Source organism: Crocodylus porosus, unplaced genomic scaffold (assembly GCF_001723895.1).
Source record: "Crocodylus porosus isolate Cpor-Errol unplaced genomic scaffold, CroPor_comp1, whole genome shotgun sequence".
NCBI lineage: Eukaryota > Metazoa > Chordata > Crocodylia > Crocodylidae > Crocodylus > Crocodylus porosus.
The window spans coordinates 87013976-87027194 of NW_017728918.1; the positions used below are offsets into that span (position 1 = coordinate 87013976).

Genomic DNA, 13219 nt, shown 5'->3' on the forward strand with positions numbered 1-13219 from the left:
CTTCGGCCCCGCGCAAGTGCTCGTCGCGGCGCAACGCGTGGGGCAACCTGTCGTACGCCGACCTGATCACCCGCGCCATCGAGAGCGCCCCGGACAAGCGCCTCACGCTCTCGCAGATCTACGACTGGATGGTGCGCTGCGTGCCCTACTTCAAGGATAAGGGCGACAGCAACAGCTCGGCCGGCTGGAAGGTAGGAAGGAGTGGGGCACCCGACCCGCGAGAGGCTGGGCTGGGGGGCTGCTGCTGAGGGGCGCGCCTGCCCGGCCCTTGCGCGACGAGCGGGGGGAGGGCGGCGGGGGCCACCTGCTCTCCTCAGCCGCTGGGGAGTTCCTCCAAACAGAGACTGTTCTGCCTCCCTTGATAGTTGTCTGGCTTTTCCTACGTGTTAGGGCAGCTGGGGGACCCGTCTGCTACAGAAACACACCGCCCTGCCCATCTCTCTCCCCCCCTTCACTCTGGGCACACGTCCGAACAGCCGGGACCCGGTCCGGACCAAGAGGGAAGGGAGACGGGATCAGCTTTTCTTGCAGATTGTTTACCTCCTGCCTTTGAGAGCACATGGGGTCCAGGCAGTTTGTTTTTATAAAGAGCTTTCTTTAAAAAAACACACACTCCGGTGCTAATATTAGACAGCCAAACTTCTTTCTTTCTTTCTCTTCTCTCCTCTTCCTTCTTTCTTTCTGAGCACCCCCCCCCCCAAACTGGTTGCTTTCAGTATTTATTGCGTGTTCTTCTGTGCATATGCCACATGCCCCGTCCTTTAAGCATTCCAGCTGCGCAGAAAGCAGTGTCACTGGCATGATGCAGGGTGGCTATTTAGCAAGGAGGAAAAGGCTGGCTCTCTTCAGTTGCAGCACAGTGCCAATATTGCAAGCCTTTACAGCTAAGCGTCTAACCCAATGCCAGGTGGAGGATTTTTTGAGGAACTTTGATCCTGATCAATGAGGATTGACATTTCCCATCACCTTTTTTCAGTTTTCTCAAATCGGGGAGAGTTTGTATAATAGGCAGAGATAGATCGCATGAAATATTGTCTAAGCTGGAGGATTCCCATAACTCATTCTCATGTTTGAGGCATGGTAAGGGTGGTATGTAAAAGACTTCCCCCCTTCCAAATGGAACTATAGAGGAGAAGTGTTTGTGCTGTATTTGACACAGAAGAAATGTTTTAATTAAAACAAGACCAGTAGCTTTCCTGATTCAAGCCTAGAGTTTCAAAGCCACAGATGTAGTTTAAGCTTTGAGGCCTGTTTTACATAGCACGTTTTTATGAGACTCTACAAGCACCATGTAGAAATCTAATATGACACTCCTGGCTTTTCTGCGGTAGCTTGCTATCATTTGCAGAAGTATGGTTTGCAGACCTCAGCTGTTTTCATACCATATCTGTTATGACAAAGCCAGCCTTTTATACTTTTGAGTTTTCAGGAAACTCTTTCAGACCAACCAAAAGAACAAGTTTGTAAAGCAAAAAGCCTGATACCACTTCCATTCAAATGAGTGACAAAACTCCCATTGACTTCAGGAGAAGCGGGATTTGGGCCATAATGTAAAGTGCTGGCATTGATTAGTATGCTTAATACAGTTGAAATTTTTCTGACAATTTATACTGTTAATTTGATATTGATTCCATTTCTGAGCAGCATTAACTGGTACTTGGAGCTAATTAAAACGTTAAAAAGTTGGTTCCTTTGAGATTTCACTGATACGGTGTAGTTCAGAACTTTCTCATCAGAGGATGCATACGTGGTAAAAACTCAGAATCTTGCATGGTGTTGAGGGCAAGTTATCTTTACTACTCGTGGTGACCCATTTGATTGTCTTAACAATCAGTGTGTATTTTGCCTGTGGATGGTAGAGGCCTGGTGAAAGGGGCAAAGGAGAGGTCAGATGCTAATTATTTGCCAGGCAGCCCAGCCTGATGGTGAGTTTAATTCCTGGAGAGGCTAGAGTTCCTTTTAAGGTGTGCATGCACCTTTAAAAGAGGAATAGATCTGCTTCTTGATTAGAACATTAATTTGTGTAAAGCCACTGCTGTTAAAGAGAGGCTGCTCTTCACTCTCTTCAGTACCTAAAACATATTCTGTCTTTTTTTTTACCAGCTTTGTTTCCCTTATGTGTAACAGCTTTGTGACTGATACCAGTTTTTCATGCTGGATGTTTGGAAATCAGAGGGAAACTGACATTTCAAGTCTGGTAGATATTTCTGTATCATAATGTTTTTTCCCTTTGTCTAAAATATTTTTACAGAAATCATTTCATTTTTGAAGACGAGCACATTTAGCAATGATATTCCCCTTTGGCATCACAATGGAAAATTGTCGTTTTAAACAAAGGGAAGAAAATAACTTATTTTTTCTCATAATACATATTATTATATATCAAATATTAATCTTGCTTCCGGTGATACCTGTGATAAAAACATAAGCTGTAAAATAGCTGGGATTATTCTTCCCAAAACAATTATTTTAAAAGTTATAAAGTTGTGACTCTCAGGCAGCTGTGTTTTGTTTTGGTTTTTTGTTTTTTTTGGTCTATAGTATTAAAGCAGAGGTGAATATTCAGTTGTGATTAGGAAGGCAAATATTGCTTTTCCTCTCATTCAGATAAGGTTTGCCCAGTTCACACACTAAGGCTAATTTGCTCCCCATGCCCTGGTGGAACGTTAGCTAATCTAATATTGCCTGATGGATAACTAGAGAATAGCACAGTAAATCTCCTTAGACCCAACATATGCCGTGCACTCTAGTATATCCATGTGCAAGCCATTTTAACACTACCTTGCACACTTCTAGACCATTAGACAGTGATTCAGATACATGACTTGGTACCTGTCCACTGCTCTGGATAGTTATAAAAGTGAACATTTTAACTTCTGGTTTTCTGTGAAAAAATCTTTGAGGGAGAGTGTACGTGCTGCAGTATGTAATGCCACACATTTGAGTGAATTACATGTAAGGTGTGTTTTGTAGTTTCTTGTTCACCGGGGTTATATCTGTGGCAGTTTTGTAAACTATAGTATCTAATTTCCAGAGTCTTGCATTAAAACTGTGCATGCACAAAATCACTGTCACCACTGCTTTTTATTAACTTTATTAAAATGTTCAGGACTCAGTAACTTTCTTTGCTTAATATGCCCTGAAATGGAAACTACAACCCCCTCTGTGTATGGATTGGAAGAATGCCTAGTTTCACTGTAGCTTTTGCAGATACTTTGGTATCTCTCCCCATAATGTTGTTTTTGTGTTTTCTTCTAACAGTAGCATGTGAAATGTAGTCCTTCCTACATAAAGAGTACACTAGGGGGACTATTTTCTTTGTGGTTGAGTACTATCCTAAGACTGTGAAACTGGTCTTTTTATACATAGCTACCAATAATCCTTGAATTTAAATGCAGACCATTTGCTTTGCTTTGTTTTTGCATCACAAGCCTAATTGTTTTCCACCTGTTGCATTTATCTTCCTTATGAAAGGTAAATACCAGCTGCTGCTATTTTTAAAAAAAAATTTTGGAAACTTGTGTTAAGAAAATGATGTTGTGTACAAGAATTTCTTTTAATTCAGCTTTGCTTTTACTGACTAGCTTCTACTGTAGTTCATTAGGTTTTAAAAAGAAGAAGGGGGTGCAGGTCTAGTCTCTATTGCTGAGAGAAGAATGAAAAAAAACCCAGAAATTTGTGTGGAATGCTAAGATACATTCAAGTTTGGTCCTTTTTTGGGAGGGGAACAGCACCACTCTCTTCCCTTTCCAGTTCTTTGGGAGCCACTCTTGGTTCTCTAACAGGAGCAGGAGACTAAACTTTTCTGGGACCCTGTCTTCCAATTTAATAGTAGCAAGGGTAATTTTTCCAGCCTTCCTCTCTAGTCTTACTTTTAGTTCTAAAGTAGTTTAATAATTCACTCAGAAGAGTTTTTGGGCAGAGAACTGTAATCTGACACTTTAGGTACTAACCTATAAAGCATTTCAACAAAAGCTTAATTTTAAGCATACGACTAGCCCCTTGCGAGTTTGGTGGGACCATTCACATGCTAAAAGTTATATATATACTGAGTGCTTTGCTAAAATATGCTCTTAGCATGCCATGCTTTAACAAATTATTTAGTAAGTTCTGTTACAGTGCACGGAGACAAAATAAAGAGAAGACAGTTCCGGCCCCAAATTCTGAATGGACAGATGACACAGTTTTTACATTAGATGAGAGGAAGAGGCTTCAGTGTCAAAGTGATAAATCTTTTCCTTTTTCTTTTTAAGCTTCCAGTAGAAGATAGAGGCATTAAAGCACATAAACTGATGACCTTTGTCATCTTACACAGTATTCATTATTTCACCCACCTCTGCTTTAGGTCTCTGAATACCCTAGATCTAAGTTTTCACTTTCTCTGTAATGTATAGTGAGGTAGTTAGCCATGTTAGTTTGAAGTGAGGCAGAAGGCAGGATAGGGTGGTACTTTATAGAGTTAGTCTGTAAGGTGCCACCCTGCTCTGCCTTCTACCATGTGTATCCAGGGAACTCTTACTAAAGATGCAAGAGGTGTTGGGTAGCAGTCCCAAAGGCGAGCTAGTGAGGAGGGCCTTTACTTGCTGAAGGCCATTCCCAAGAGTGGCTCCCAAGATGCGAGTTTATCACCTTAGTCAATGCCACTGACACCAGTTCAATGCTTGGCCCAAATAGCAAAACTGTTAACTGACCTAGAGCAGTCTTTCTACCAACTGGACTCACTTGCAAGTTTTAAAACTGAAGGGTGAGAATTTAGGTCTAACACCAGCTACCATATATGCCTGTCTTGAAATGTATGGTTTAGGTTAGCTAAAATTGGAATGTAAACTATGTTACCATCTTTTATTGTTGCTACTACTTTTTTCCCTAGTCCAGAGAAACTGTGGAATGCTATACATGTGCCTGTGCATTTAAAATGCAAATAATTAGGGTTAGCCTCATGGTTTTGCTGACCTGGAAAAACCAGAATTCAAAATCCAGCAGCAGTCCTTTGATTGAGGCTTGCAGGAGCTGGAATGGTTGCATACATTCCTGCCTCTGAATCTAGGATTAATTGACTGGTTGTGGAGGGAGCTGTATTAAATCCCCTTGGAGCAGTAGAGCCATTTTTATGAAGTTTGAGCAGAGCAGATGAGGAGGATAGAAGAGTAACAGTGGAACCAAACCAAACTATGGGAATAGGTACTTTGGGACGGGAGTGGGGAGGACAGGAGAGGGAAGGGAGTAGGGCTTAGAGGGACTGTCCTAAAGTTGAGGAAAACTAATGAGGAGTGAGTAAATCACTTTCTTGGCTCACAAGCCTGTGCAAGGTGCCCTATAGGAATTTGTTTGCCAACTATTTTATAAAAAAGGCATGAGAAATTTTCTACCAGGATTGCTGGTTATTTCCAATACAGTTACTATAGGTCTTAGTGCAGTGGTCACCAACCAGTGGATCTCAATCCACCGGTAGGTCTCAGAGCTTCTTGCGGTTGATCTCAGAGCCTCTTGGAGTTGATCTGAGGCTGGGGTGCCCAGGTACATGCATGCACATGCCCCAGTCCAGCAGGTCAGTCCATGGGGGAGGGAAGGGGCGGGGGCTAGATTGAGGCCCCCTTGGTGAGAGACAGTGCTGCAGAGGCAGGAGCAGGAGCAGGGGTAAATTGAGTGGGGCCCTGGCCTGGTGGAACTTACCTTCTGGGGAGGTGTGCCCCCAAATAATATTTTCTCCCTCTGCCTTGATCTGCCCCCACCTCCTTCCCTCCCCACAGACTTACCTGTTGGGTGGGGGGAGGGGGAATGGCGGGAGCACACAGTAGATCTTGGGTTGCTTTTAAATGTCAAAGGTGATCTCCTACTTAAAAAGGTTGGAGACCAATGTCTTGGTCTTGGTAATGGCAGCTTTCCAAGGTGGAAACTGAAAAAGTTGCATAATGCAAGTTGCAACTTAGACTAAAGTGTTTACCTGCCTCTCTCCTGCCTTTGTAAGACCTTTTGTCATATAAAATATATCCAAGAACAGTGCATGAAATGGCAGCTTTAATTTCTTTTGATGGTATTAAGACTAGTTGAATCTGGCTGATCGAAGGTAAACTCTTGTGTTCTCCTTTTAATATTTCCTTTTGCAAAGAAAACTGGTTCAAAGAAAAACTGGAACTCTCTAGTTTGCAGTGGAGATAGGCAGCAGTCTCTGTAGATCCCATGACAGAAGGCATATGCAAAGCTCTTGATAAGTACTGAGCCTGTGGAGTGGGCCTACCTGATAAGGCAACACTCCGGTTAGGATGTTTTTGATGTGGCTTTAGTTATGACTGATGATACATGCATGTTACTGTGGTTTACTAGCAAAATAAAACGTTCAAGTAAGGAAAGAGTTAGTCTGTTCGGTAATGCTTGCTCAGCACCACCATGGTTAATCAATTAACTTAGTAGTTGAATTATTTTTAACCACTTATTTCCTCTTTTTGTGCACTTCTTTTACCAACTTGTGCTGTTTATTTTTGTATGTTTCCCCAATCATCCCCCCTCCCCTGCACTTTTCAGTCTTCTCTAAGCTAGGAAAATTAAGCATGTTTAGCAAAGTCCTTAGATACTGCATATTAACTCGTATGTTTTTAAACACCACTTAGCACCTAATGTGAGCAAAGGGTTTGCCTACAGGAGGGGATTTACCTTGAAGTGGGATGCTTTGTTTTAACTGCTTTCAGCAAACTGGCACTTCATAGCCCATCTAAACAAACATCAACTTTTGCTTCATTTATTCTAAGACATTGTTTCTGCATTGGCTAGAATTTCCTTTGAAGTATGAACACAGTAATTGTGGGTAGGTATCCCAGTCTCCTCTGCAGTTCTGTGAGGCAACGTGCATTGTGGGATTGTCCCTGTGATGCTGGTAGAATACTGCCAGATAACTGAAAGGCATTTATGTCCAGGGATCAAACTCTCAAAATCTCAAACTCTAAAAATCCTGTCGTTCCTCTCTTCCCATTATCCCCAAATCAGATTATGCATGCGTGCATGTGGCACCCCTTGTGTCTTGCTCCCAGCAACCCCAAGCAGGACCTCTTGCAGGCTAGAATGCCACTCATCTGCAAGGGAAACCTGCCTATTCTGCAGAGAACCCAGGCATCCAGGGGCCCTGGCTCCACAGGGAGAGGGAACCCAGGTATCTAGGGCCCTGGGCAAAAGGCATAATCTGTAAGCATTGTCGGCTACAGCAGCCAAAAAAAGCTGATGGCCAATAATGTAATTTCCCCTTTTATCAGTGCTGATCTGATAGGTAACCGTTATATTGGTGCACTTCTGGTCGCTAGTGCTTCATAGGCCTCTTTCCCCTCTGCTAAATTTTCAGATCTGTGGGGAGTGCCCCCCTCTTCAGCTGTATGCCCGATCAGGCAAGCATTTAGGGTTGGTCGCAGCATCCCAGGTCCTACCCAGTACATGGCCCTAGACCTGGCGTGCCATGTCCAACCTTCACATCCTGGCTCTGGAGACACACCATAGGTTGAACTTGACATGCTGAGTCTGGGACCCACTGCATGGCCTTGGCCTCTGTTCTAGCATTCCAGATCAGCTCCACCACATGGCTCCAGGACCGGTACACCAGGCTGGGCCCTACAATGCAGCCCCTAGTCTTGAGAGCCCAGACCTCAGAAACTTACCTGTACTTCAAGGTAAGATCTTTTCTCCTTCCTGGGGCCTTGCAAAAATAGTGTGTGTTTTGTATTTGGAGGCATGTTAAATGTGGGAGAAGAATGAGGTGCTTATTTTACCAACTGAGCAGCTGCAGGATGTGCCTTTGGGAGACCGAAGGTGGACAGAGGTGGATGGTGCTTACTAGCAAGAAGGTTTAAGGCCAGCAAACAATGTGTGACTAAGATTATACCTGCAGTGTTCTGCATAGCATCTGCAAAACCCAGGGATAGAGCTTTGCAAAGATCAGAAGAGGAATATTCAGAGACTTTTCAACATGCTTTGAGCAGTTTGTAAGACACCTTTTCCTATATGGTAATCACCAGGGGCACATTTTCAGAGGCCTTGGGCATCAACTTTGAGGAAAGGGCATTCTGTTTTTTGATATGTGCCTTTCCTAGCATTCTGTATTATTTACTGTAGCTGATGGTACATATCAGCAATAATACAGAATCATGAGCTCTTGGGCTGTCTGGGTTGTTTTTCTGATGAGGTCTTAAGTTTGAGGGCTCTGCCTGCCATGGTCAATTTTAAATAGGAGAGTAGACTTTATTATGCAGGAAATACATTCTATACCCCTTGGTTAATTTTACATAGAAAAGCATCAGGGTGGTTAGGCTTCAGCCTGCATGCCACAAGTGACCTGGGGAGCCTCTGTGTATGCCATATGGCAGATCGGAGCTGGGCAGGGAACACATTTGCAGGTAGGGCAGAGCAACAGATCAGGCAGGGAGCAGAGGGCAGGGAGCAGAAAGAGCAACAGATCAGGTAGGGGAATGGGATCAACAGTAACAAGGGGGCTTTCTCTGTAGCACACTTGAGGGGTGTTATATATTTTTGCTGCATGGATTTTGTGTGATTTGTGTGCCTTAATGAATTTATAAAGTTGTGGATTTGTCTTTCCACCTCAGGGCCAATGTGAGTGCCTGGGTGTACTGGCCTAGCGGTTTAATGATCCAAATGCAGGTTTTGTTATACATGGTATGTAGAGCCTTTATAGAGCTTTGTGAATTTTTCAAGTAGTGGAGGTTGGATTTTCATTTTAATGGAAATACTTTGGATTATGGGTGAAAATAAAAAACTTTCAAAAAAAATCCTAAAAGCACAGATGCTTAATTAAGCACAGTGCAGCCAGTGCCCAAAGCAGGAGTTTCAGTGGAAGGACAAGGAACATTTTAGTTGAGAAAGCCAGGAGCATGGGTTCACTATAGGAAAGCTCTCAGTCACTGTCACCAATCTTTCTTCTTGTTGGCATAGAAATCTTGGGGCTGGAGTCATAGGGAGCTCTTTCCGTAGCAGTGCATTAACAACTGAAAGGCATGCCATCTTGGTCTCTCTATCAAACCTTTTGATGAAGGGTAAGTAGAGTCTAGCAAGATGTACATGACTTTTATTCACCAGAATGGACTGTCCTGATGTACACAGCTGAAAGGGCATAGCCATCTATTTTAGGAACTTGGGGGAGGCAGATCTGCCTTGCAGTATTAGAACCCTGCTAGCATACTTTCTTCCTCTAGAGTACCATTTCATATCCCCTGCAGACATGTTCAAAGTTTTCTGTGCCTTTAACATTGTTTGGCAGTGAATCCAAGGCACATTGGAAGTTAACAGTGTTGAAGCCTTTTTAATAGCCCTGTGCTCTGTACAGGTACTCCTCACTTAACGTCATCCCGGTTAAAGTTGTTTTGTTATTACTTCACCGATCTATTACAGAACATACTTGTTTAAAGTCACGCAGTGTTCAGTTATAACATTGTTTGGCCGCTGCCTGCTAGTAGGTAACTACTGTGACGTAATTGGATTTGCTTAACATCGTTTTGCTTAAAGTTTCATTTTTCAAGAACATAACTATGATGTTAAGCAAGGAGTAGCTGTATATCCTACCTAGACTTTGCCTACTGCTGCAATTTACTTTGTAAGTAAATTTATACTAATAATTTGCTACTATTATACTGTTTTGTAAAATTTCTCAGAGAAAGAGCTGCCTTTCTAGGATTTGTTTTGATAAATTGGTCCTCATAACAAAGTTGTACTGATCAACCAAATTAATTGCTTGCTCGAACAAAACACGCTGCTGAAAATACAAATTATGAAACACTTTCCCCACATTAAACGCATTTCTATTGTAGATTCTGGGCGCGTCTACACGTTCTTTAATGCGCCGTAGTTACTGTATCTAGGGTGTACCTGTATTGGTCTAAAGGCAAAAGGAATCAAAACGTGTGGAAGAGGTGATATCTTTTAATAGACCAACTAGATACTTCCAAGCGAACTAGTTTGCAAATATCTAGTTGGTCTAATAAAAGCTGTCACCTCTTCCATGAGTTTTGATTCTGTAGTTACTGTGCATTTAGTTTAGTACTCCCTTAATGAAGTACTAACTTGAATGTGCAGTAATTACATTTACTGCGCAATAGCACTGGCACAAGGTTTTTTTGTGACGCTTTCTGTGCAGTAGCCTAATAGCATTGCACGGTAGGTTATTAGTGTGGTTTCTGACTGGCTTGCTACTGTTCCATGTTATTAGGCTACCATGCATTAAGCATCTCGTGTAGATGTGCCCTCTGTGTGGAATCTGGTGCGACTGAAACCTGAACATGCAGCATGGCAGGTAGGCTAAACTGCCTTTTCATGGAAAAAGTAGCTAACAAATACAGCAGGGTTGCCATTTTCTATTTCAAGTCCAAGCTGGGGTCTGGCAGGGAGGGGTTGTTGCTCAGGCAGGAGGACAGGAGTGAGAACTGGGGAAGGGAGAGGCTATGACTGAAGTCTGGCTATCCTAAGGCAGATGAACTTGCTGTTGCATTCTTGATGAATGTGGTCCCTGATTTTTTGGATGTGTGGAAGGAGGTCGTAACCCAAAGAGATGAAGAACAGCACTTGGAAAGAGTACTAACTTATACATATAATACCCAAGTTGGTGGCATGTGATTCTGTAGGGGGTGGGTGGGGGGTGTAGAACCCAGGATTGTATCATAACGTGGAGTAGCAGCAGTAAGTTTCAAGTGTTAATAAAGGCATGCAGAGCGATGCTTGCTGGACTTCTCTGCAGTGCTGCTGGCAGCCAGAGGGTTTTCAGAGACAGAAGGCTGACTGCCAGTGGAAAGAGGGGTGTGCACAACCAGCTCTGTCACTACAGGGTCTGAATTACTCCCAGTTGTCAGGCCTGCAGGGAGCCATTGGTCACGCAGTCTGCAATGTCCTCTTGTCAATTGGCCATGCCAGTCAATGCTGGCGCCTCATTCCAAAATCCTGTCCAGCACCTCAGAGTATGGACAGGTGGCTGGAGCCCTGCCAGGGATCTGTCCGTGTTGTCCTGTTTCCCCCCCACCCCTTGCTTTCTTGTCTTGAAACTTCCGTATCAGTTGGTTTAGTTCAGCTCTGCACAGCATCCTGGTTGTTACCCTGTTCAGTCTTAGCTTTAATTATTCCCTCAAATGCATTTACATTTCCATGTTCGGCTTTGCCTCTCTCCAGAGGGCAAGGAGATCCAAAACCTCAGCATGTCCAGTTGGAGCACAGCAAGCAGCACTAGCAAAAAATGCTAGGTATGCTTGCTGTGTGTGCTGACTTCTGAAACATGTAAGCTCAAAAGGGTAGAACACGGCTGGGCAGCAGCATTTAAATGGAGAGGTGACGTCTGGTTACCATAACCTAGAGCAGTTGAGGGCACACGGGTAAACAGACCAGTGCACAAGACATTGTGCAAATTGGCATGAGGCGGCTGCTGGAATAGCACCAAAATAATCTGGAGCACAGACAGAACCATATGGACATTAGTACAGTGTAAGTCACTGCGGGATGAAATCATGGCTGAGTCCAACAGGAGTCAGAACAATGCAACAACTTTACATTATTGTAAGTAACCATCTTGTGTGGATGCTGATCTTTTTACATTGATTCAACCTAGTTTACAAAAAGGTGTAAACCACCTGGCTAGACAAACCGGAAGACATTGGGGTTTGATTCTTTTTATGCTGGAGACCATGCTGCACCCATGTGAAGGGCCTTAAATGAAAGTAAGTCCTCTTTACATTGCCAGAGACCTTGTCTGCATCAGAACATTTGCTTTGTCAGCAAGAAGTATGAAAAGATCACACCCTGTAGTCACAGTAGCTATGCTGGCAAAAAGCCTTGGTGTGGAAGCAGCTAACCTGACAGAAGAGGACTTCTGTTAGTTTAGGTTGTTCAGAGAAAAGGTATAACCATGTTGGTAAGAAAAAAACAACAAGCCCTAAGCCCCTTCATTTAGCAGACATCTTCACTGTGTGGGTTGGCATAGCCATAGCAGCAAAGGCTCTGTAGTGGAAATAAGCCTGTAGTATCATCAACTGGGCTTAATACAAATAAGAATCAGTGTTAACAGTGTTTCAGTATGTGCTAACTGTGCTAGGCCCCACTAAATGTAACCGTGAATATGTTGTTAATAGTGTAAAATCTATGTACACTGTAGCCACAAAATCATGATTAAAAATGTGTTAGCTAACGTGTTACCCAACGTAGTTCTTAACACACCATAATTTCCCAGTCTGTACCTAACCTCTATGTGGCTATTTGTCATTGCAATTTACTGTTTTCACAGCTTTGGCAGGTTGGTTTGTGATCCCCACCCCCAAAGGATAAATACTTTAGAATAAAGAAATTATGTAAATAAAGCTACCCTTGTATTAGACTCTTATTTTCATGTTCTCCTAGCATTTGCTTATTTTAACTAGAAGACCTTTTAAATTAGCTTGAAATATACTCCTGTAACTGTACACCCTTCCCTAAAAGTCAGAGAGGGCTATTCCTACACTTACATTACAAAGTCATTCATCTTGGGACTTTGGTGCAGCCCTTAATACCTCTAACTGCCACTTGTTTTGCAAGGCTGCTTTGGATCTTAGCTAACTTTTAGAGAATTTTCCAGGAACTCATAAGAGGAGATGATGCGTTTTCAAGTCATTGCACAAGATGTGGTATCCAAGACATGTAAACTCACAATCCCTGTTTTGTGCAACACAATCTGTTCTATCAGAAGTTTCACTATGCTCTGGAATGCAAAACCATTTGTTCAACATGTCAGGTTTTCAGCTCAATGGTATTCCTTCAGCAGTTCATCAAATCTATAATTGTATGACACAGTTCATCTTATGCTTTTCAAGGAGAATAACACTGATAGTAGTAACAGCATCACCAACTGAAAAGGTGTAAAAACTCTCAAGTAGCCTGTGAATTTCTTTTAAGCAGTTGCTTTTTTCAGTAGCTTGGCATGTATATTTAACTACATTAAATATCCCTTTCTTCTGTCCAAAACATAAAAAATGAGCTAATAGCAGACTGCTGAAAAGGTATGACAGGAGGTTTCGAAGCCAGTATGGAGAGTAGCCAAAAACTAAAAATCTAACATTATTATGGCTGTGTTCAGGTGACATTGTAGCTACAATGGTCTGGGAATTTGTGCCAGAGGCAAGGATTTTTGCAGGTGATATGTTTTATGGGACTAACTTAATGGTTAGGATAGATCTAGGCAAGCTTTAGATTTGCAGTGCATTTTTCTTCAGATTAA

General features: G+C 42.8%; 1 protein-coding gene across 1 annotated transcript in view; it reads left to right on the plus strand.

Moving 5' to 3' along the window:
- Positions 1 to 5: 5 nt before the first annotated feature.
- Positions 6 to 13219, plus strand: part of FOXO3 (forkhead box O3) — a gene marked incomplete at its 5' end in the record, with an annotated part of 133789 nt that continues 120575 nt past the window's right edge. Inside the window, one exon of the mRNA XM_019538184.1 lies at positions 6 to 191. Coding sequence (XP_019393729.1) covers positions 6 to 191 — 186 coding nt within the window. The remainder of the gene's footprint in view (positions 192 to 13219) is intronic.